Source organism: Atractosteus spatula, chromosome 21, assembly GCF_055471065.1.
Source record: "Atractosteus spatula isolate fAtrSpa1 chromosome 21, fAtrSpa1.hap1, whole genome shotgun sequence".
NCBI classification, from domain to species: Eukaryota; Metazoa; Chordata; class Actinopteri; order Semionotiformes; family Lepisosteidae; genus Atractosteus; species Atractosteus spatula.
Window position 1 is genome coordinate 13,716,149 of NC_142726.1, and position 24,579 is coordinate 13,740,727.

The following is a 24,579-nucleotide window of genomic DNA, read 5'->3' on the forward strand; positions in this document are numbered from 1 at the left end:
TTACCACGAGCTTGAACAGTGTCCACTTTATATAAATCACCATGTTCTGTTTTTATCTGATCTGAGAATCACACAGCTCATGTTCTTCCAGTTTATCTGCTCTGATCTGTCCCCTGATTACCTTTCTCCAAGGAGACATACAGATAACTTAAAGCACAGGTATGTGCACACATCCATCATAGATTTTTTCATTTTCTTTTGTGTTTTTAAATATTTCGTTTTTTTCTGTTTTACCTTTTGGGATTAACACTATGCTTTGCTTTTTCCTCTTGCACTTGCCCTGTTCATTCCCTTTCACCACGTCCTCTCACAAAAGCTCTATTAATGAGCTTTGGAGCTCTATTAATGTCCTTCCTGAGGAAATTATCATGCTGCAGGTGTTCTGTGCATTGTTTTTCTCTTTTAGTTCAATAAGTCAATGATTCATTGGCAGTGAAATACAATTCTGCAAATCAATAATTACCATCTTCTGCCTGAATAATAATAACAATAATAATGATGATGCAACAGCAGCCAAAGTGCACCAGTACGCTCACCACACATCAACTATGAGTGAGGAGCTGAACACAGTGATGAAGCCAATTCATAGATTCTGAAGACCAAGCATAGTGTTTGATAGATAAGGTTGCTGTTTTGTTTTTTAATGTTGTTCTAGAGACTATTGTTCTCCCTTGATCTCCTTTGTTTAGCATTTGCACTGCGTGCCGAGCCAGCAAGCAGCATTGTTACCAGCTAGTTGTAGAGCCGACAGTCCACCACTGAAGCGCGTCAGCGGGCAGTCGTTCACAATGTGTGACATAGTCTGTGGTGCATCACAGCTGCATTTTGGGTCAGCTGCCTGGCCCCATCGGAGAAGGTTGACTGCACAGCGAGCCTGACCTGTCCGGAATCAGTTCAACGTTGTCCACCGCCGTCGCGGTAAGGTCGAAGCCAGGAGGACAAACAGATGGCTCGGCCACGGGAGAGTGGGAACAATCATCCTCCGGCAGCGGATCCAACCAGACTGGGCATCTCACGGACAGGCGTGCTGTTGGATGAAACACAATGTCCGCGTGATGACACATGGTCCTGTAAATGAATTCAACAGGTTCTGGAAAGCTGCCCAAGCACTGTAAAGTTCAACAGAGAACCTAACATCACTTGGCATGAATTCAACAGGTGGCCATGTCAAATCAAATCAAAGTTTATTTATCAAATGCACAACAATACAGTGTGCAGCCGTAGTTGCTGGCAATGAAATGTCTTTTCTGCGAGCTCACAAAAATCACAAGAATCACAAAAATCACAAAATTAAGGTTACGAAAATAAGGTTACATAATAATAGATAATAATGTAATAGAAACTGAATAAAACTCAATATGAATAGAGCTGCAATGTGTCCATGGTGTATGCAATATATTATGTCCAAGTAGTGCAGTAGGCCGAATACAATGAAAACTGTGTCCATGTAGCCATTACGGGTGATTTGCTAAAGGAGCTGCAGGTTGGCTGTTTAGCAGTCTTACTGCCTGGAGGTAGAAGCTGTTCCATTATCTGTTGGACTTTGACCGAATGCTTCAGTACCGTTTACCAGTAGAAGGAGAAGCTCATGTGTATCCCTTTAATACCACAGTACAGAGTGCAGTGGAATAACAAACAGCCACAATGCTGGGCACCGTGTTTCTGCTTTGGATTGGAGTCTTCCTCCTCTTCTTCCTTTGGAAGACCAGGAGGCCAAAGAGCTTCCCTCCTGGTCCTCAGCCTCTTCCTATATTTGGGAATCTGCTGCAGCTGAACCTCAAAAATCCCATGAAAGACTTTGAAAAGGTGAGAGAAAAACCCAGACTAAAAGTGCAAATTCTTTGTCTATAACTGCAGAAATGCTGCAGGGAGAGGGTTTCTCTGAGTGGATCTAATTGTGCACATGCCAGAATTGCTTTGAAAGTTGTCATGCAAATCTTATTGTGTCTGTTTGAAACAGCTTGAGATATTCTGCCAGGGACACTAATGTGCTTCAAACATTTGGCTGTGTGTATAAATCCAGTGTGATTTACACAAGGAAACATAAATAACATTCTTACTTCTCTTTGCTTGGAAAAGCTTGGCTGCAGGGTAACATGTTTGTCTGCACATGCTTGATGAAACAATACTATCACGATTTATTTACTGAAGTATTGCATTCTTAATAGTTTGAAGTATTTTCTATTATATTCTGGAAGATCACACCAAAGGATTACATCGAAATACAGAACGTTCTCATGCAGAAAAAGAGAATTGCAGTGCATTAAAGATATTTATTAGTTTTAATTAAAAAATAATATTTTCCTTTGAGTACGCTTTGTGCATTTCATACTCTATGCACACTGGAGGTCTCTCTTGTCCCTGGTACAGGTCTGGGGGGTGCTCAGTAACCTCTCTCTGTCCTGTACTGTGCAGCTCTCAGAGCGCTATGGGAAGGTGTACAGTTTCTATTTCGGTGGGAGGCCAGCTGTGGTTCTGCACGGGCTGCATGCAGTGAAGGAAGCTCTTCTGACGCAAGGGATCGAGTTTGGTGGAAGACCTCAGGGGCTCTTAGTCAATGATGTCACCAGGAATAAAGGTAAGAGAAGGAATTCTTCCACATTCCCTGAAACTTGCCCTAACACATTTAAGGCACTAAGACACTGACACTTATTGCAGGGATAATTTACAATACATGTTGCTCTCCTCTATATAAAGGTCTGTTTCAGGACCTCCTTAAACCTGGTTATGTTACAGTTTTGTCAGTGAGAACTGAAGGAGAGGTACAGTATCGCCACCTTGTGATCAGTACCCCTCATCACACAAGTCTGTTTTCAGGTGTAATTCTAGTCAATTACGGTTCTGCCTGGAAGGAACAGAGAAGATTTGCTCTGACCTGTCTGAGGAACTTCGGGCTGGGAAAAACATCCATGGAGGAAAAGATCCTGGAAGAGGCCTCCCATCTCATCTCACACTTGGAAAAGTTCTCAGGTACAGAGAAAGCCCTCGAAAGATGGGATAAACACATGTGCCTGACCCATTATAAATGGACTGAAAGCTCCATTATCAGAATCTATTGGATCTTTACTTACATAACTTCCTAGAACATTCTAATACAGAGAGACTGAGAAGCAAACCAGAGTATTCTAACATCAAGGAGGATAATGCCATAATATGAAACAATGTACAAATGGTCAGTGATGAACTGGTGTTCTGTCAAGAGAGTAATCTAGGGATCTCATTTTGTCTCGCTGGGATCCATCGTTTTGTTTACACCCTCCCATTCATCTATTTTCTAACTGCTTTATCTAATTCAGGGTCACAGGGGAGAAGGGCAATGGGGCACTTGTGTATCACAGGCCACACGCAGACACAGACACACTCACAAACACACCTTTGGGTCAATATTCCAAGAAGTCAATTAAAATAACAGTATGTCCTTGGACTGTGGGAGAAAACTGGATCACACAGTAGAAACCTATGTGAACATGCAGAGAACATACCAGCTCCATGCAGACAGCACCCCAGTTCCAGATTTGAACTCAGGGCCCCAGTGCTGTGATACTAACTAGTGTGTCACCAAGCCACCCATCACTTTTTTTACAAAAAGATATAAACAAAGAAATACTGTTTCCAACATTTATGCAATGTATGATGAAAACATTTCTATGTGTTAAAATAACTTTCAAAAGACTAGCTCCTACCCTCCTGTCCTCAATCTCGTCTTTCCACAGGCCAGTCCATGGACCCCAAAACCCTGTTCCACAACGCTGTGTCCAATATCATCTGTGCCATCCTGTTTGGAGCTCGATACAACTACGAAGATGAGTCTTTTCAGTTGCTGATACGCATGGTTTGTGAGAACGTAAAGATAGCGAATGGTCCCTGGAGCATGGTATGTCTGCTCTTGAACATAACTAATATTTCCTGTCGTCACTCTAAACAGCTGTGTGAGATGTGGGATGATTGATGAATTGAAATAAAGGAGGTTTTGCACTTCATTACATGAGTACGAGAGGCCAGTTTGTGATCTGAAAGCAATTAAAACAACAGCACGTAGAGAATAATGAGAGGACAAAGTACAATGAACAATGAATCCAGTGACTCCTCTTCTTACCATCACCATTGCTTACTGAGCAATTACACTGAGAAAGATGCTGATCCTCAGTCCAGACTGAGCTGTATGGTCCATTTGTAATCTGGTTCCAGCTTGACTGTGGACAGGATTTCCCATGTGGTTGTGTACATTTGACACATAGCGGTTGGGTTTTTATTTGTCAGTCTGGGGTTTCTTGGTCCTCTGCTTTTCTGGGAAGCAGAGACTCCTGTGAGTTGTCAGGTGCCTGCAGGCTGGCAGTGACATTGCTGAGGTGCACCACTCCTGTGGACTGAGGTACCGAGGTCACAGAGAGTCAAAATGTACATGTCTGAATATATTTGGAGGTGGATATAACAAGAATATAATAATGCTTACACTTATAAAAACCTTTTCCAGACACTCACATCAAAGTGCTTTACAGTTAATGGGGACTCTCTTCCACCACCCCCAGTGTGCAGCCCCACCTGGATGATGTAGTCATAGTGCTCCAGTACGCTCTACCCACACCCACTGTCAGTGGGGAGGAGAACAAGTACCCTGTGGCTTGTGTGCTCATACCTCCTAGTATCCATACATTGTCTCTGCTTGTTAGCCTTGAAATCTACAATCACTTCAACGTCTGTGTGCTGTGCCTTGTCCTGTAGAATGAATGCATCAGGAGTTCTCTTCTCATTCTAGATTTATGACACAATGCCACTCGTGAGGCGCTTGCCCCTGCCTTTCCAGAAGGCCTTCAAAAACATGCGTGATCTAGAAGCCTCGACTTTGGCAAAGGTGACCGAGCACAGGAAGACACGTGTCCCAGGACAGCCAAGAGACTTCACTGACTGCTACCTCGATGAGATAGACAAGGTACCGCAGACATTTGTAAGGAAGCAGGGATTAGCAGAAAATTAGGGAAAAGTAAGGAGGGTGGGTAGGGCAAGATAGAAAAGTTCTGGCTACACATAATGAGCAGTTACTGATTATCATGAACCTGATAGGGGTTTACCACATTACACTAGTTAAACCTTGAGTAGGAGACATGAGAAATCTGACTGCAGTTCATTAAGATAGAATAGCTAATTCCAGCTTCTGGTGGTCCAAACTGGACATTGTGCCAGCAGTTTGAATGTAAACAATGCAGACATGTAAACAATGACTGCAGATGTGCAATAAATAAAAATATAATGAGGTAGATGGTGTAGGTGTGGGCCGAGGGGCATGGCCAAATGTGGTTGCCAATCACACTGCCTGTGGGTAGAAGGTATTGAAGAATCTGGTGGTAAGTGTCCGTATGCTCTTGGTTTTGCCTCCCACTAGACCATTAACTATCTTTCCCTGCTGTCTCTTTGCTGTCAGAGAGGGAGTGACAGTTCCTCCTTTGACGATGAGTTTATGGTCGCCCTCCTGTTGGACCTTTTTGTAGCCGGAACCGACACCAGTTCCACGACTATCCGGGCGGGCCTGCTGTATCTCATGTTGCACCAAGATGTTCAAGGTCAGTGAGTCACTGCCTGGTCAGGACATCCTGTGGAATGTGGTACATCCACAATGAGACAGAGAAGAAAGTGCTCTTGTGCAATCAAAGCGAAAATTGCAAAAATTTAGGGGTAACCACACTATCTTTATTACGATTGAGTATTATTCCAATTGTATATTTCTTATAGCATATCTTCTAGCTTGCAGTTGTCGTGTCCCCTGTGATCTAAACTAGGAAAGACATGACTCAGAGAAATAATTCTGAGTAGCCGGGGGTCTTAGGGACTGACTGCAGACACTCAGAGAAAGGGTTTCTGGCTGACAGCTCTGTCTCTGCTCTCATCAGCTCAGTGCCACCAGGAGATCGACTCAGTGCTCGGGGGGAAGCAGCAGATCTCCTACGATGACAGGCACAGAATGCCCTACACACAGGCCATGATCCACGAAACCCAGCGCTATGCCAGCATTGTCCCTCTCAGTGTTTTCCACGCCACCACCAAGGACACACAGCTGCTGGGCTATAGCATTCCTAAGGTAGGGTGCAATGCATGGTTATCTCCTGCATTTCAAGCATGAACTAATGCTTACATGAGGAATTTGCTGTTTTCATATAATCAATATTAAGAAATATGCTGACCTATGTAGCATGGAAAACCTAAATACAGTAAATAGTTGTCCACAGTTTTTCGATTACTAGATTCATCACCCTGTAATGTTCTTCGGTCTACCATGAGTACAAAAGCCTTGTTTCAGAGAAAACTGATTTCAGCTGAACTTCCATTGGTTTTTCCTCTGCCAAAAGAGTTTTGACTGTTTGATCACAGGATTGATGCGTGCATGTTGGAGTTTGGACCTGTGAAGAAGCACATTTGTAAAAACTGTCTGTCTTAGTGTTGAATCTTTTCCTCATTTTGCGGTTCCGTTGACCTGACTCAGGACACGATCATCATTCCCAACCTGAGCTCTGTGCTGCACGAGGAAGCCCAGTGGAAGTTCCCTCATGAGTTCAACCCCTCCAACTTCCTGAACGAGGAGGGGGAGCTTGTAAAACCAGAGGCCTTCCTGCCCTTCTCCACAGGTGAGCCCCTCCACCGTGAGAGGAAGAATGTAACCTGTGCTGATGTTTAGTTTTGGAGTTTCTCTTTAAATCAGTGCTTACCATCACTTGTATATAACGTTCATGTTTCTCACTTGTCTGCTGGCTGTCTTTCTCTAATCAGTTTACCAGTCAGGTGAAGTAACATCACTTGAAGTCTCAAGTGTTGCACAATTCTAAAACAGTCTGCAGTCCTGAGTGAAAAATCTGTAAACAGGGGGGCCACACTTGTGACTCTAAGCCAGATGTTAGAGTGCAGGTCAAGTCAGTCCTGCTGGCTGAGCACTGCCTTCCTCTGGCAGTGAGAGTTCAGGTGAAAGTCTGTGGAGAAGCACAATTGACCCATAATGCATTTCAAGGATGTGGTTGCCAGGGCGACAGAGAGTGGCCCTGAGGTCACGCGCTGAGCTGGGCTTCTGTCCCACAGGGCCGCGGGTGTGTCTGGGAGAGGGCCTCGCCCGCATGGAGCTGTTCCTCTTCTTCGTGTCGCTGCTGCGTCGCTTCGAGTTCTTCTGGCCCAAGGACAGCGGAGAGCCGGACCTGGAGCCCCATTTCGGGATTGTCCAGGGGCCTAAGCCCTACAGGCTGGGGCTGAGGCTCAGGGGAAACCGGGGAGGCTGAAAAGCAGGGCCTGGTTCCCCTCACTATGCCCTGTCCACAGGATTGTGCAGCCTGGGGCTCCCTGTTCCTACAGGTTTGAGAAGTAGTAGGGTTAGAAATGGGAAATCTTTCTGAAGATAAACATTGTAATAATATAATCATTAATAAAATGCAAACACTTTCAGTGGATCGTATGTACAGCCTAATGCACAAGGCAGTATAGCCTTGCTGTCTCTGGTGTCTTTACAGTGGCAGAAATGCAATCGGATTCTTCAGATTGGTCAATACTATGTTACTGTTAAAGGACTGTTTACCTGATTTTGCTAGTGAAATTACAAAACCTTCTTATTCACATTTAATAAATCTCAGATTTACATTTGATGTTTGCATTGTCTTTATTTCATTGTGCTATCAATTCATGCTGAACGTGGTCATGCAGTGTGAAGCAGGAATATCCAGTATTTCAGGATATATTGGGATGAAAGGGATTATTTGCAGCTATATGAAGAAGAAAGTACACCCTCTTAAGATTCTATGGTTTAATATATTAAAACATATCTGACCTTCTCTGAAGTCCTCACCACTCCTAACAGAGGATAAATGTAACCTCATGTGACAAATAACACGTGCACATTTTACTTTGTCAATAGTCATTAAACAGATATATCAGCCAACATTCAGAGGCCTTGTGTGAAAAAGTAAATGTACCCCTTGATTCAGTAACGCGTAGAAAAGCATTAACATGAAGTAAATTCTTCTTTTAAGAGTTTCCAGTCTCTCACATCGTCTGGGAAAAATTCTGGACCACTCTTCCTTACAAAACTGCTCCAGCTTGGTGATGTTTGAGGGCATCTGTTTCTTCTTTTGAGATGTGCATAAATGAGTACAATCTAAAGGTTTAGCAGTGAGAAGCAACATTAAAACGCTTTCTATTAGGTTAGCACGAGCTTAAACAGTGTCCACCTTTATATAAATTGCCGTGTTCTGTTTTTATGTGATCTGAGAATCACAGAGCTCAAATCCCTTCATTTTATCTGCTCTAATCTGTCCCCTGATTACCTTTCTCAGACATAACTCTAAACACATCTTGAGTGTTTGTGCGTGCATACATCACAGATTGTTTTAATTTTCTTTTGCACTTTTAAAATACTTCTTGGTTTTTCTCTTTTCCTTTCTGCTTCGCTCTTCCCCTTGCACTTGCCTCCTTTATTCCGTTTCTGCAAGGTCCTCTCACAAAAGCTCTATTAAAGTCCTCACAGCTCTAGTCCCAGTAAGGTACATAATGAAATGATCACGCCGCAAGTGTTCTGTACTTTTCTATTTGAAGAATTCATTCCGGACCTTTTACTTTTTTTAACTGATTAATGATAGTGAAACATAATTCTGCAAAGGGATAATTACCATCGTCTATCGAAAGAACCAGCATAGTGTTTATCAGATTAAAGGTTGCTATTCTATTTTTTAATGTTGTACTAGAGACCTTGATTCCTATAACATAATTCAGCTTGTTATGGAAAGCTGCCAAACCACTGAAAGTTGAAGAGAGAAAATGTTGAATGCGCAAAATCAACATCCAGCCATGTAGGAGGAGGAACTCATGTTTAACCCCTTTAATACCACAGTACAGAGTGCAGTGGAATAACAAACAGCCACAATGCTGGGCACCGTGTTTCTGCTCTGGATTGGAGTTTTCCTCCTCTTCTTCCTTTGGAAGACCAGGAGGCCAAAGAGTTTCCCTCCTGGTCCTCAGCCTCTTCCTATATTTGGGAATCTGCTGAAGCTGAACCTCAAAAATCCCATGAAAGACTTTGAAAAGGTGAGAGAAAAACCCAGACTAAAGAAAATTGGGTGGATCTAATTGTGCACGTGCCAGAATTGCTTTGAAAGTTGTCGTGCAAAAATGATTGTGTCTGTTTTTAAACAGTGTGATTTACAGGAAACATAAATAACATTCTTACTTCACTTTGCTTGGAAGACTTGGCTGCAGGGTAACGTGTTTGTCTGCGCATGATAGATTAAACATTACTTTCAGGTTTTATTTCCTGAAGTAAATATTCAATTCTTACTAAGTTGAAGCATTTTCTTTAATATTTTTGGAGGTCTCTCTTGTCCATGGTACAGGTCTGGGGGTACTCAGTAACCTGTCTCTGTCCCTGTACTGTGTTTAGCTCTCAGAGCGCTATGGAAAGGTGTACAGTTTGTATTTCGGAGGGAGGCCAGCTGTGGTTCTGCACGGGCTGCATGCAGTGAAGGAAGCTCTTCTGACTCAAGGGATCGAGTTTGGTGGAAGACCTCAGGGGCTCTTAGTCAATGATGTCACCAGGAATAAAGGTAAGAGAAGGAGTTCTTCCAGATTCCCTGAAACTTGCTCTAAAACATTTAAGGCACTAAGACACTGACAGTGCTTTTTATTGCAGGGATTATTTACAATACTTGCTGCTCTCCTCTATACAAAGGTGTCTGATGTCACTTATCTGTCTGTTGCCAGCAGACATTAATTTCTATTTCAGTTCATGTTATCCTCAGCTGTACAATGAGTGAAAGACTGCTCTGTTTCAGGACCTTCTTAAACCTTGTTATGTCACAGTTTTGTCAGTGAGAACTGCAGGAGAGGTACAGTATCGCCACCTTGTGATCAGTACCCCTCATCACTCAAGTCTGCTTTCAGGAGTAATTCTAGTCAATTATGGTTCTACCTGGAAGGAACAGAGAAGATTTGCTCTGACCTGTCTGAGGAACTTCGGGCTGGGAAAAACATCCATGGAGGAAAAGATCCTGGAAGAGGCCTCCCATCTCATCTCACACTTGGAAAAGTGCTCAGGTACAGACAAAGCCCTCGAAAGATGGGTTAAACACATGTGCCTGACCTATTATAAATGGACTGAAAGCTCCATTATCAGAATCTATTGGATCTTTACTTACATAACTTCCTAGAACACTCTAATACAGAGAGACTGAGACGCAAACAAGAGCGTTCTAACATCAAGCAGGATAATGGCATAAAATGAAATGAACTACAAGGGGTCTATGATGAACTGGTGTCCTGTCTAGGGAGAGTAATCTTAAGGTCTCAGTTCAGCCTTGTGTCCAGTAATTTCAGGACAGGATTCTTGCTTTACCACGGAAAGCACTTGTTTGCTAATGGATGGATTCAAATATTTCATCATTTTCATCCTCAAAATCTTCCAACTATTTTGTCTAATTCAGGGTCAGGGGGGAGATGGGGCCATTCCCAACAGGCACTGGGCGCAAGGCAGGATGGGACACCAGTCCCTCGCAGGCCACACACAGACACAGACACACTCACACCAGGGTCATTTTTCCCTGAAGTCCATTAACCTGCCAGCGTGTGTTTGAACTGTGGGAGAAAACCAGGTCACACAGAAGAAACCCATGTGAACTCGTCCCCAGTGCTGTGATACTAACTAGTGTGTCACCAAGCCACCCATCATTATTTTTAAAAAGATACAAACGAAGAAATGCTGTTTCCAACATTTAAGCAATTTATGATGAAAACATTTCTCTGCGTTAAAATAATTTTTAAAAGACTGGTTCCTACCCTCCTGTCTTCAATCTCGTCTGTGCACAGGCCAGTCCATGGACCCCAAAACCCTGTTCCACAATGCTGTGTCCAATATCATCTGTGCCATCCTGTTTGGAGCTCGATACAACTACGAAGATGAGTCTTTTCAGTCCCTGATACGCGTGCTTTGTGAGAACTTAAAGATAGCGAATGGTCCCTGGAGCATGGTATGTCTGCTCTTGAACATAACTAATATTTCCTGTCGTCTCTCTAAACAGCTATGTGAAATGTGGGATGATTGATGAATTGGAATAAAGGAGGTTTTGCACTTCATTACATCAGTACGAGAGGCCAGTTTGTGATCTGAAAGCAATTAAAACAACAGCACGTAGAGAATAATGAGAGGACAAAGTACAATGAACAATGAATCCAGTGACTCCTCTTCTTACCATCACCTTTGCTTAATGAGCAATTACACTGATAAAGATGCTGATCCTGAGTCCAGACTGAGCTGTATGGTCCAGACAGACATTGTAATCTGGTTCCATCTTGACTGTGGACAGGATTTCCCAAGTGGTTGTGTACATTTGACACATGGCAGGTTGGGTTTTTATTTGTCAGTCTGGGGTTTCTTGGTCCTCTGCTTTTCTGGGAAGCAGAGACTCCTGTGAGTTGTCAGGTGCCTGCAGGCTGGCAGTGACATTGCTGAGGTGCACCACTCCTGTGGACTGAGGTACTGTACCGAGGTCACAGAGAGTCAAAATGTACATGTCTGAATATATTTGGAGGTGAATGTGTTATATCAAGAATATAATAATGCTTACACTTATAAAAACTTTTTCCAGACACTCACATCAAAGTGCTTTACAGTTAATGGGGACTCTCTTCCACCACCCCCAGTGTGCAGCCCCACCTGGATGATGCAGTCATAGTGCTCCAGTACGCTCTACCCACACCCACTGTCAGTGGGGAGGAGAACAAGTACCCTGTGGCTTGTGTGCTCATACCTCCTAGTATCCATACATTGTCTCTGCTTGTTAGCCTTGAAATCTACAGTCACTTCAACGTCTGTGTGCTGTGCCTTGTCCTGTAGAATGAATGCATCAGGAGTTCTCTTCTCATTCTAGATTTATGACACAATTCCACTCGTGAGGCGCTTGCCCCTGCCTTTCCAGAAGGCCTTCAAAAACATGCGTGATCTAGAAGCCTCGACTTTGGCAAAGGTGACCGAGCACAGGAAGACACGTGTCCCAGGACAGCCAAGAGACTTCACTGACTGCTACCTCGATGAGATAGACAAGGTACCGCAGACATTTGTAAGGAAGCAGGGATTAGCAGAAAATTAGGGAAAAGTAAGGAGGGTGGGTTAGATCGAAAAGTTCTGGCTACACATAATGAGCAATTACTGATTATCATGAACCTGATAGGGGTTAACCACATTACACTAGTTAAACCTTGAGTAGGAGACATGAGAAATCTGACTGCAGTTCATTAAGTTAGAATAGCTAATTCCGGCTTCTGGTGGTCCAAACCGGACATTGTGCCTCCCACTAGACCATTAATGATCTTTTCCTGCTGTCTGTTTGCTGTCAGAGAGGGAGTGACGAGTCCTCCTTTGACGATGAGTTTATGGTCGCCCTCCTGTTGGACCTTTTTGCTGCCGGAACCGACACCAGTTCCACGACTCTCCGGGCGGGCCTGCTGTATCTCATGTTGCACCAAGATGTTCAAGGTCAGTGAGTCACTCCGTGGTCAGGACATCCTGTGGAATGTGGTACATCCACAATGAGACAGAGAAGAAAGTGTTGTTATGTAATCAAAGCGAAAATTGCAAAAATTAAGGGGTAACCAAACTATCTTTATTATGATTGAGTATTATGCCTCCAATTGTATATTTCTTACAGCATATCTTCTAGCTTGCAGTTGTCATGTCCCCTGTGTTCTAAACTAGGAAAGACATAACTCAGAGAAATAATTCTGAATAGCCGGGGGTCTTAGGAACTGACTGCAGACACTCAGAGAAAGGGTTTCTGGCTGACAGCTCTGTCTCTGCTCTCAACAGCTCAGTGCCACCAGGAGATCGACTCAGTGCTCGGGGGGAAGCAGCAGATCTCCTACGATGACAGGCACAGAATGCCCTACACACAGGCCATGATCCACGAAACCCAGCGCTATGCCAGCATTGTCCCTCTCAGTGTTTTCCACACCACCACCAAGGACACACAGCTGCTGGGCTACAGCATTCCTAAGGTAGGGTGCAATGCATGGTTATCTCCTGCATTTCAAGCATGAACTAATGCTTACATGAGGAATTTGCTGTTTTCATATAATCAGTATTAGGAAATATGCTGACCTATGTGGCATGGAAGACCTAAATACAGTAAATAGTTGCCCACAGTTTCTCGAATACTAGATTCATCACCCTGTAATGTTCTTCGGTCTACCATGAGTACAAAAGCCTTGTTTCAGAGAAAACTGATTTCAGCTGAACTTCCATTGGTTTTTCCTCTGCCAAAAGAGTTTTGACTGTTTGATCACAGACAATGCGTGCATGTTGGAGTTTGGACCTGTGAAGAAGCACATTTGTAAAAACTGTCTGTCTTAATGTTGAATCTTTTACTCATTTTGCGGTTCCGTTGACCTGACTCAGGACACGATCATCATTCCCAACCTGAGCTCTGTGCTGCATGAGGAAGCCCAGTGGAAGTTCCCTCACGAGTTCAACCCCTCCAACTTCCTGAACGAGGAGGGGGAGCTTGTTAAACCAGAGGCCTTCCTGCCCTTCTCCACAGGTGAGACCCTCCACCGTGAGAGGAAGAATGTAACCTGTGCTGATGTTTAGGTTTGGAGTTTCTCTTTAAATCAGTGGTTACCATCACTTGTATATAACGTTCATGTAAAGTTTAAGTTTATTGTCATTACACTCATATACATGGTATATGGTATAACGAAATGCTATTTAGCTAGCTCTCGGATATAAGTAGTACAAAGAGAAAAAAAACAACAACAACAATACAATTGTGTAGCAAAAGAAAGACAGAGACAACAGGCAGTGTGCAAAAAACAACAACAGACGATGTGCAAAAAAAAAACAACAACAGGCAATGTGCAAAAAACAACAACAGGCAATATGCAAAAAACAACAACAGGCAATGTGCAAAACAACAAAAAGGTTACAGGTTATGTGCAAAATGTACATCAACGGAATAAAATAAAGGGATAGAAATTATGTGGAGAGAGCTTTTGACATGTATGGTAGAGGTAGATTTTCAATGTGTGTTTGGGTTTTTGGTAAGAAAGAAAGAAAGAAAGGAAGAAGGCACTGTGAGGTTCAGATCATAGGTGAGAGTGAGAGTGGCTGGGAATTTAACAGTTTGATAGTGCGGGGGTAAAAACTGTCTCTGAGTCTGGTAGTCCGGGCCTGAATGCTCCGGTACCGTTTTCCAGATGGTAGCAGATCATAAAGTCTGTAGCTGGGGTGTGTGGGGTCTTTTATTATGCTTAGAGCTTTCCTCAAGCACCGTCTGTCATAAATGTCCTGAATAGATGGGAGGGTAACCCCAGTGATGGACTGGGCAGTTTTCACCACCCGCTGTAAGGCTTTGCGGTCAGCAGCACTGCAGTTGCCATACCACACTGTGATGTAGCCTGTCAGTGTGCTATCTGTTGTGCATCTGTAAAAGGTAGTGAGGATCTGAGGACATCATGTTTCTCACTTGTCTGCTGGCTGTCTTTCTCTAATCAGTTTACCAGTCAGGCAAAGTAACATCACTTGAAGTCTCACATGTTGCACAATTCTAAAACAGTCTGCAGTCCTGAGTGAAAAACCTGTAAACAGGGGGGCCACACTTGTGACTCTAAGCCAGATGTTAGAGTGCAGGTCAGGTCAGTCCTGCTGGCTGAGCACTGCCTTCCTCTGGCAGTGAGAGTTCAGGTGAAAGTCTGTGGTGGAGCACAAGTGACCCATAATGCATTTCAAGGCTGTGGTTGCCAGGGCGACAGAGAGTGGCCCTGAGGTCACGCACTGAGCTGGGCTTCTGTCCCACAGGGCCGCGGGTGTGTCTGGGAGAGGGCCTCGCCCGCATGGAGCTGTTCCTCTTCTTTGTGTCGCTGCTGCGTCGCTTCGAATTCTTCTGGCCCAAGGACAGCGGAGAGCCGGACCTGGAGCCCCATTTCGGGATTGTCCAGGGGCCTAAGCCCTACAGACTGGGGCTGAGGCTCAGGGGAAACCGGGGAGGCTGAAGAGCAGGGCCTGGTTCCCCTCACTATGCCCTGTCCACAGGATTGTGCAGCCTGGGGCTCCCTGTTCCTACAGGTTTGAGAAGTAGTAGGGTTAGAAATGGGAAATCTTTCTGAAGATAAACATTGTAATAATATAATCATTAATAAAACGCAAACACTTTCAGTGGTTCGTATGTACAGCCTAATGCACAAGGCAGCATAACCTTGCTGTCTCTGGTGTCTGTACAGTGGCAGAAATGCAATCGGATTCTTCAGATTGGTCAATACTATGTTACTGTTAAAGGACTGTTTACCTGTCTGATTTTGCTAGTGAAATTACAAAACCTTCTTATTCACATTTAATAAATCTCAGATTTACATTTGATGTTTGCATTGTCTTTATTTCATTGAGCTATCAATTCATGCAGAACGTGGTCATGCAGTGTGAAGCAGGAATATCCAGTATTTAGGGATATATTGGGATGAAAGGAATTATTTGCAGCCATATGAAGAGGAAAGTACACCCTCTTAAGATTCTATGGTTTAATATTTTAAAACATATCTGACCTTCTCTGAAGTCCTCACCACTCCTAACAGAGGATAAATGTAACCTCATGTGACAAATAACACGTGCACATTTTACTTTGTCAATAGTCATTAAACAGATATATCAGCCAACATTCAGAGGCCTTGTGTGAAAAAGTAAATGTACCCCTTGATTCAGTAACGCGTAGAAAAGAATTAACATGAAGTAAATTCTTCTTTTAAGAGTTTTCAGTCTCTCACATCGCCTGGGAAAAATTCTGAACCACTCTTCCTTACAAAACTGCTCCAGCTCGGTGATGTTTGAGGGCATTCATTTATGCACAGCTAATACTATTGTCACAGTTACTCCCATTATTACCTTAAGATGTTAAACCTGTTAGTAATACCAGGAAACTTGACCAACTAAGCTATATTATTTCATTCTTAATGTGCCCTGTTAATATTCATCATAACCAAGTCCCTCCAAAATAACAGCATTACAACTGGCATGTTGTTGTTATATAATGATTTGTGTTTCCTCATCTTAACCAGGTGGGGCTGCACATTGGTGGTGGTTGAGGGGATCCCCATTACCTGTAAAGCGCGTTCAGTGGAGTGTCCAGAAAAGCGCTATATAAGTGTAAGTAATTATTAATTAATATTATTATTAACATATGCTGCCCACTTTCAGAACCTTAATAAGTGAAGGTTTGGACTTTCACCTGTCCTCCAGGTGTGTTAGTGGTTTGGATGGCATAAACATTGTGGAAGGGAATCTGTTTCTTCTTTTGAGATGTGCATAAATGAGTACAATCTAAAGGTTTAGCAGTGAGAAGCAACATTAAAACGCTTTCTATTAGGTTAGCACGAGCTTAAACAGTGTCCACCTTTATATAAATTGCCGTGTTCTGTTTTTATGTGATCTGAGAATCACAGAGCTCAAATCCCTTCATTTTATCTGCTCTAATCTGTCCCCTGATTACCTTTCTCCGACATAACTCTAAACACATCTTGAGTGTTTGTGCGTGCATACATCACAGATTGTTTTAATTTTCTTTTGCACTTTTAAAATACTTCTTGGTTTTCCTCTTTTCCTTTCTGCTTCGCTCTTCCCCTTGCACTTGCCTCCTTTATTCCGTTTCTGCAAGGTCCTCTCACAAAAGCTCTATTAAAGTCCTCACAGCTCTAGTCCCAGTAAGGTACATAATGAAATGATCACGCCGCAGGTGTTCTGTACTTTTCTATTTGAAGAATTCATTCCGGACCTTTTACTTTTTTTAACTGATTAATGATAGTGAAACATAATTCTGCAAAGGGATAATTACCATCGTCTATCGAAAGAACCAGCATAGTGTTTATCAGATTAAAAGTTGCTATTCTATTTTTTAATGTTGTTCTAGAGACTATTGTTCTCCCTTGATTCCTATAACATAATTCAGCTTGCTACGGAAAGCTGGCAAACCACTGTAAGATGAAGAGAGAAAATGTTGAATGCGCAATATCAACAGCCAGCCATGTAGGAGGAGCTCATGTGTATCCCTTTAATACCACAGTACAGAGTGCAGTGGAATAACAAACAGCCACAATGCTGGGCACCGTGTTTCTGCTCTGGATTGGAGTCTTCCTCCTCTTCTTCCTTTGGAAGACCAGGAGGCCAAAGAGCTTCCCTCCTGGTCCTCAGCCTCTTCCTATATTTGGGAATCTGCTGAAGCTGAACCTCAAAAATCCCGTGAAAGACTTTGAAAAGGTGAGAGAAAAACCCAGACTAAAGAAAATTGGGAGGATCTAATTGTGCACGTGCCAGAATTGCTTTGAAAGTTGTCGTGCAAAAATGATTGTGTCTGTTTTTAAACAGCTTGAGATATTCTGCCAGGGACACTAATGTGCTTTAAGCATTTGGCTGAGGTTTGAATCCAGTGTGATTTACAGGAAACATAAATAACATTCTTACTTCACTTTGCTTGGAAGACTTGGCTGCAGGGTAACGTGTTTGTCTGCGCATGATAGATTAAACATTACTTTCAGGTTTTATTTCCTGAAGTAAATATTCAATTCTTACTAAGTTGAAGCATTTTCTTTAATATTTTTGGAGGTCTCTCTTGTCCATGGCACAGGTCTGGGGGTACTCAGTAACCTGTCTCTGTCCCTGTACTGTGTTTAGCTCTCAGAGCGCTATGGGAAGGTGTACAGTTTCTATTTCGGAGGGAGGCCAGCTGTGGTTCTGCACGGGCTGCATGCAGTGAAGGAAGCTCTTCTGACTCAAGGGATCGAGTTTGGTGGAAGACCTCAGGGGCTCTTAGTCAATGATGTCACCAGGAATAAAGGCAAGAGAAGGAATTCTTCCACATTCCCTGAAACTTGCTCTAAAACATTTAAGGCACTAAGACACTGACAGTGCTTTTTATTGCAGGGATTATTTACAATACTTGCTGCTCTCCTCTATATAAAGATGTCTGATGTCACCTATCTGTCTGTTGGCAGCAGGCATTCATTTCTATTTCAGTACATGTTATTCTCAGCTGTACAGTGTGTGTGAGACTTTGCTCTGTTTCAGGACCTTCTTAAACCTGGTTATGTCACAGTTTTGTCAGCAACAACTGCAGGAGAGGTACAGTATCGCCACCTTGTGATCAGTACCCCTCATCACTCAAGTCTGTTTTCAGGTGTACTTCTAGTCAATTACGGTTCTGCCTGGAAGGAACAGAGAAGATTTGCTCTGACCTGTCTGAGGAACTTCGGGCTGGGAAAAACATCCATGGAAGAAAAGATCCTGGAAGAGGCCTCCCATCTCATCTCACACTTGGAAAAGTTCTCAGGTACAGAGAAAGCCCTTGAAAGATGGGTTAAACACATGTGCCTGACCCATTATAATTGGACTGAAAGCTCCATTATCAGAATCTATTGGATCTTTATTTATATAACTTCCTAGAACACTCTAATGCAGAGCGACTGAGAAGCAAACCAGAGTATTCTAACATCAAGGAGGATAATGCCATAATATGAAATGAACTACAAGGGGTCTGTGATGAACTGGTGTCCTGTCTAGGGAGAGTAATCTTAAGGTCTCAGTTCAGCCTTCTGCCCAGTAATTTCAGGACAGGATTTTTGCTTTACCACAGAAAGCACTTGTTTGCTAATGGATGGATTCAAATATTTCATCATTTTCATCCTCAAAATCTTCCAACTATTTTGTCTAATTCAGGGTCAGGGGGGAGATGGGGCCATTCCCAACAGGCACTGGGCGCAAGGCAGGATGGGACACCAGTCCATCGCAGGCCACACACAGACACAGACACACTCACACCAGCGTCATTTTTCCCTGAAGTCCATTAACCTGCCAGCGTGTGTTTGAACTGTGGGAGAAAACCAGGTCACACAGAAGAAACCCACGTGAACTCGTCCCCAGTGCTGTGATACTAACTAGTGTGTAACCAAGCCACCCATCATAATTTGTAAAAAGATACAAACGAAGAAATGCTGTTTCCAACTTTTAAGCAATTTATGATGAAAACATTTCTCTGTGTTAAAATAATTTTTAAAAGACTCGCTCCTACCCTCCTGTCTTCAATCTCGTCTGTGCACAGGCCAGTCCATGGACCCCAAAACCCTGTTCCACAATGCTGTGTCCAATATCATCTGTGCCATCCTGTTTGGAGCTCGATACAACTACGAAGATAAGTCTTTTCAGTCCCTGATACGCATGGTTTGTGAGATGACAAAGATAGCGAATGGTCCCTGGAGCATGGTATGTCTGCTCTTGAACATTCCTAATATTTCCTATCGTCACTCTAAACAGCTGTGTGAAATGTGGGATGATTGATGAATTGAAATAAAGGAGGTTTTGCACTTCATTACATGAGTATGAGAGGCAAGTTTGTGATCTGAAAGCAATTAAAACAACAGCACGTAGAGAATAATGAGAGGACAAAGTACAATGAACAATGAATCCAGTGACTCCTCTTCTTACCATCACCATTGCTTACTGAGCAATTACACTGATAAAGATGCTGATCTTGAGTGCAGACTGAGCTGTATGGTCCAGACAGACATTGTAATCTGGTTCCAGCTTGACTGTGGACTGGATTTCCCAAGTGGTTGTGTACATTTGACACATGGCAGGTTGGGTTTTTATTTGTCAGTCTGGGGTTTCTTGGTCCTCTGCTTTTCTGGGAAGCAGAGACTCCTGTGAGTTGTCAGGTGCCTGCAGGCTGGCAGTGACATTGCTGAGGTGCACCACTCCTGTGGACTGAGGTACTGTACCGAGGTCACAGAGAGTCAAAATGTACATGTCTGAATATATTTGGAGGTGGATGTGTTATAACAAGAATATAATAATGCTTACACTTATAAAAACCTTTTCCAGACACTCACATCAAAGTGCTTTACAGTTAATGGGGACTCTCTTCCACCACCCCCAGTGTGCAGCCCCACCTGGATGATGCAGTCATAGTGCTCCAGTACGCTCTACCCACACCCACTGTCAGTGGGGAGGAGAACAAGTACCCTGTGGCTTGTGTGCTCATACCTCCTAGTATCCATACATTGTCTCTGCTTGTTAGCCTTGAAATCTACAGTCACTTCAACGTCTGTGTGCTGTGCCTTGTCCTGTAGAATGAATGCATCAGGAGTTCTCTTCTCATTCTAGATTTATGACACAATTCCACTCGTGAGGCGCTTGCCCCTGCCTTTCCAGAAGGCCTTCAAAAACATGCGTGATCTAGAAGCCTCGACTTTGGCAAAGGTGACCGAGCACAGGAAGACACGTGTCCCAGGACAGCCAAGAGACTTCACTGACTGCTACCTCGATGAGATAGACAAGGTACCGCAGACATTTGTAAGGAAGCAGGGATTAGCAGAAAATTAGGGAAAAGTAAGGAGGGTGGGCTAGATAGAAAAGTTCTGGCTACACATAATGAGCAATTACTGATTATCATGAACCTGATAGGGGTTTACCACATTACACTAGTTAAACCTTGAGTAGGAGACATGAGAAATCTGACTGCAGTTCATTCAGATAGAATAGCTAATTCCGGCTTCTGGTGGTCCAAACTGGACATTGTGCCTCCCACTAGACCATTAACGATCTTTCCCTGCTGTCTCTTTGCTGTCAGAGAGGGAGTGACGACTCCTCCTTTGACGATGAGTTTATGGTCGCCCTCCTGTTGGACCTTTTTATGGCCGGAACCGACACCAGCTCCACGACTCTCCGGGCGGGCCTGCTATATCTCATGTTGCATCAAGATGTTCAAGGTCAGTGAGTCACTCCGTGGTCAGGACATCCTGTGGAATGTGGTACATCCACAATGAGACAGAGAAGAAAGTGTTGTTATGTAATCAAAGCGAAAATTGCAAAAATTAAGGGGTAACCAAACTATCTTTATTACAATTGAGTATTATGCCTCCAATTTATATTTCTTACAGCAAATCTTTTAGCTTGCAGTTGTCATGTCCCGTGTTCTAAACTAGCAATGACTCAGAGAAATAATTCTGAGTAGCTGGGGGTCTTAGGAACTGACTACAGACACCCAGAGAAAGGGTTTCTGGCTGACAGCTCTGTCTCTGCTCTCAACAGCTCGGTGCCACCAGGAGATCGACTCAGTGCTCGGGGGGAAGCAGCAGATCTCCTACGATGACAGGCACAGAATGCCCTACACACAGGCCATGATCCACGAAACCCAGCGCTATGCCAGCATTGTCCCTCTCAGTGTTTTCCACGCCACCACCAAGGACACACAGCTGCTGGGCTACAGCATTCCTAAGGTAGGGTGCAATGCATGGTTATCTCCTGCATTTCAAGCATGAACTAATACTTACATGAGGAACTTGCTGTTTTCATATAATCAGTATTAGGAAATATGCTGACCTATGTAGCATGGAAGACCTAAATACAGTAAATAGTTGCCCACAGTTTCTCGAATACTAGATTCATCGCCCTGTAATGTTCTTCGGTCTACCATGAGTACAAAAGCCTTGTTTCAAAGAAAACTGATTTCAGCTGAACTTCCATTGGTTTTTCCTCTGCCAAAAGAGTTTTGACTGTTTGATCACAGACAATGCGTGCATGTTGGAGTTTGGACCTGTGAAGAAGCACATTTGTAAAAACTGTCTGTCTTAATGTTGAATCTTTTCCTCATTTTGCTGTTCTGTTGACCTGACTCAGGACACGATCATCATTCCCAACCTGAGCTCTGTGCTGCACGAGGAAGCCCAGTGGAAGTTCCCTCATGAGTTCAACCCCTCCAACTTCCTGAACGAGGAGGGGGAGCTTGTTAAACCAGAGGCCTTCCTGCCCTTCTCCACAGGTGAGACCCTCCACCGTGAGAGGAAGAATGTAACCTGTGCTGATGTTTAGGTTTGGAGTTTCTCTTTAAATCAGTGCTTACCATCACTTGTATATAACGTTCATGTTTCTCACTTGTCTGCTGGCTGTCTTTCTCTAATCAGTTTACCAGTCAGGTGAAGTAACATCACTTGAAGTCTCAAGTGTTGCACAATTCTAAAACAGTCTGCAGTCCTGAGTGAAAAACCTGTAAACAGGGGGGCCACACTTGTGACTCTAAGCCAGATGTTAGAGTGCAGGTCAGGTCAGTCCTGCTGGCTGAGCACTGCCTTCCTCTGGCAGTGAGAGTTCAGGTGAAAGCCTGTGGTGGAGCACAATTGACCCATAATGCATTTCAAGGCTGTGATTTCCAGGGCGACAGAGAGTGGCCCTGAGGTCACGCGCTGAGCTGGGCTTCTGTCCCACAGGGCCGCGGGTGTGTCTGGGAGAGGGCCTCGCCCGCATGGAGCTGTTCCTCTTCTTCGTGTCGCTGCTGCGTCGCTTCGAGTTCTTCTGGCCCAAGGACAGCGGAGAGCCGGACCTGGAGCCCCATTTCGGGATTGTCCAGGGGCCTAAGCCCTACAGACTGGGGCTGAGGCTCAGGGGAAACCGGGGAGGCTGAAGAGCAGGGCCTGGTTCCCCTCACTATGCCCTGTCCACAGGATTGTGCAGCCTGGGGCTCCCTGTTCCTACAGGTTTGAGAAGTAGTAGGGTTAGAAATGGGAAATCTTTCTGAAGATAAACATTGTAATAATATAATCATTAATAAAACACAAACACTTTCAGTGGTTCGTATGTACAGCCTAATGTACAAGGCAACACAGCCTTGCTGTCTCCGGTGTCTGTACAGTGGAAGAAATGCAATTGGATTCTTCAGATTGGTCAGTACTATATTACTGTTAAAGGACATGTAACCTGTTACCCTTTATCTGTCTGATTTTTTTTGTGAAACTATAAAACCTTTTTCTTCACAGTTAATAAATCTGAGATGTAGAATCGATGTTAACATTGTCTTGATTTCATTGTGCTATCGATTCCTATGGAATGTGGAATTTTAGTGTGAACTGGTACTAAAACATTCTGCAAAGTTACAATGTTGTCAGCATCATAACATCATCTGACAGAAGCGTTACAGAAGTTGTTACGTTGTTCAGAAGAACAGAGCAGAATGGCCGCTGTGTGTCTCCCAGGTGCCATCTGCACTTCAGTGAAAAGAATTATTTGCAGTGATGTGAAAAAGAAAGCACACCCCCTTAAGATTCTAACGTTTTATATATTAAAACATATCTGATCTTCTCCTAATCCTCACCATCGTAACAGCAGATAAATCTACTGTCATGTGACAAACAACACAAGCAAATTGTACCCTGTCATTATTTAATAAACAAAAATATCAGCCAACATTCAGAGGACATGAATGAAAAAGCAAGTGCATCCGCACTGATTCCATACTAGTTAAGAAGGTGATTAGAATCAGGAGCTGTTAAAACAAGTGCACATGATTAGTTGATCAGCAGCAAGTACTTCCACCTGTACAGTTATAAAATCAGAACCTTCGGCAGTTTGGTTTGGAGAATTCAGATTTATGGTAACACTATGTCTAACAATATTTGTGCTTTGAAAAAGAATCGTTGCTGCTCATCAGTCTGGGGAGGGTTATAAAGCCATTTCCAAACAATATGAAGTCCACCATTCCACAGTGAGAACAATAATTTACAAATGGAGAAAGTTTAAGACTGTTGCCCAGGAGTGGGTGTCCCAGTAAATTCACCCCAAGATCAGCCCATATGAGGCTCCTAGAAATCGGAAAGAACCCCAAAGCTACATCCAGGGAACTACAGGCCTCTCAATACGGTAAACATTAGAGTTTATGATTCTACCTATAGGAAAATGTAGAACAAGAACGGCTTTCATGGAAGGATAGCCAGGAGAAAGCCCCTTCTATCCAAAAAAGAACACTGCTGATGGCTTATGTTTTCAAAACAGCTACTGAATGAACTATAAGACTTCTGGAACAATGTCTTCTGGACAGATATAACCCAAGTGGAGTTTGGCTGTAATGCAAAATGATGTTTGGCGAAAACCAAACACTACGTATCACAAGAACGTCATACCCACAGTCAAGCATGGTGGTGGAGGGGTGATGATCTGGGCCTCCTTTGCAGCTGTAGGTCCTGGACACCTCACAGTCATTGAGTCCACCATGAATTCCTCTCCATACCAGCGCATTCTATAGGAAAATGAGACAATCTGCCAAACAGCTAAAGCTTAGCTGAAAGTGGATCATACGATAGGATAAATAATCCAAAACACATCAGTGCATCTATGACTAAATGGCTGAGATGAAAATAATCTGGATTTTGGAATGACCGAGTCAAAGTTTTGTGAGAGACTAATAAACTCTTGCAGGAAACATTTACTTCAAGTTACTGCTGTTAAAGGGGGTTCCACACATTACTGAATCACAGAGCGCACTTACTTTTTCACACAAGCCTACTGAATGTTGGCTGATATTTTTGTTTAATAAATAATGACAAAGTCAAATTTGTGTGCATTATTTGTCACATGAGGGTTGATTTATATACTGTTGGGAATCAGTGAGGAATAGATGAATGTCACATACAGAATGTCTTCATATGTAAAACCAAAGAATCATAAGAGGGTGTATTTTCTTTTTCACACCACTGTAAATGCAATGAAACATTATTAAACGATGGTTGGCGATTCTTTGTTTTTTTATCTCACAACACTAGAAG

The 24,579-nt window shown here is 43.3% G+C and overlaps 3 protein-coding genes across 3 annotated transcripts; all 3 read left to right on the forward strand.

Moving 5' to 3' along the window:
* The first annotated feature begins 1,632 nt into the window (after positions 1-1,632).
* On the forward strand, positions 1,633-7,608 carry LOC148817242 (cytochrome P450 2C55-like). The gene is made up of 9 exons (XM_088938687.1): positions 1,633-1,806; positions 2,416-2,578; positions 2,818-2,970; positions 3,714-3,874; positions 4,757-4,930; positions 5,420-5,558; positions 5,886-6,073; positions 6,476-6,617; positions 7,063-7,608. Exons 1-9 carry the CDS (start codon positions 1,645-1,647, stop codon positions 7,254-7,256), a joined length of 1,476 nt encoding a protein of 491 aa, XP_088794813.1. The 5' UTR covers positions 1,633-1,644; the 3' UTR covers positions 7,257-7,608.
* Positions 7,609-8,855: 1,247 nt separating this feature from the next.
* LOC148817243 (cytochrome P450 2C55-like) lies at positions 8,856-15,362 on the forward strand. Its single transcript, XM_088938688.1, has 9 exons — positions 8,856-9,051; positions 9,404-9,566; positions 9,904-10,056; positions 10,825-10,985; positions 11,886-12,059; positions 12,352-12,490; positions 12,821-13,008; positions 13,409-13,550; positions 14,807-15,362. Exons 1-9 carry the CDS (start codon positions 8,890-8,892, stop codon positions 14,998-15,000), a joined length of 1,476 nt encoding a protein of 491 aa, XP_088794814.1. The 5' UTR covers positions 8,856-8,889; the 3' UTR covers positions 15,001-15,362.
* A 1,706-nt stretch (positions 15,363-17,068) lies between these two features.
* LOC148817244 (cytochrome P450 2D17-like) lies at positions 17,069-22,823 on the forward strand. Its single transcript, XM_088938689.1, has 9 exons — positions 17,069-17,251; positions 17,666-17,828; positions 18,168-18,320; positions 19,089-19,249; positions 20,150-20,323; positions 20,616-20,754; positions 21,077-21,264; positions 21,665-21,806; positions 22,252-22,823. The coding sequence occupies exons 1-9, from the start codon at positions 17,090-17,092 to the stop codon at positions 22,443-22,445; spliced, it is 1,476 nt and encodes a 491-aa protein (XP_088794815.1). The 5' UTR covers positions 17,069-17,089; the 3' UTR covers positions 22,446-22,823.
* Positions 22,824-24,579: the final 1,756 nt, after the last annotated feature.

What these genes read in the sequence shown, in the direction of transcription:
- LOC148817242 (XM_088938687.1), top strand. Translation starts at nt 1,645, where the DNA reads ATGCTGGGCACCGTGTTTCTGCTTTGGATTGGAGTCTTCCTCCTCTTC. An exon ending in ACCTCGATGAGATAGACAAG is followed by an intron (nt 4,931 to 5,419) that starts GTACCGCAGACA and finishes CTTTGCTGTCAG; the next exon opens with AGAGGGAGTGACAGTTCCTC. An exon ending in CTTCCTGCCCTTCTCCACAG is followed by an intron (nt 6,618 to 7,062) that starts GTGAGCCCCTCC and finishes TCTGTCCCACAG; the next exon opens with GGCCGCGGGTGTGTCTGGGA.
- LOC148817243 (XM_088938688.1), top strand. Translation starts at nt 8,890, where the DNA reads ATGCTGGGCACCGTGTTTCTGCTCTGGATTGGAGTTTTCCTCCTCTTC. An exon ending in GTTGCACCAAGATGTTCAAG is followed by an intron (nt 12,491 to 12,820) that starts GTCAGTGAGTCA and finishes TGCTCTCAACAG; the next exon opens with CTCAGTGCCACCAGGAGATC. An exon ending in TGGGCTACAGCATTCCTAAG is followed by an intron (nt 13,009 to 13,408) that starts GTAGGGTGCAAT and finishes GACCTGACTCAG; the next exon opens with GACACGATCATCATTCCCAA.
- LOC148817244 (XM_088938689.1), top strand. Translation starts at nt 17,090, where the DNA reads ATGCTGGGCACCGTGTTTCTGCTCTGGATTGGAGTCTTCCTCCTCTTC. An exon ending in GTTGCATCAAGATGTTCAAG is followed by an intron (nt 20,755 to 21,076) that starts GTCAGTGAGTCA and finishes TGCTCTCAACAG; the next exon opens with CTCGGTGCCACCAGGAGATC. An exon ending in TGGGCTACAGCATTCCTAAG is followed by an intron (nt 21,265 to 21,664) that starts GTAGGGTGCAAT and finishes GACCTGACTCAG; the next exon opens with GACACGATCATCATTCCCAA.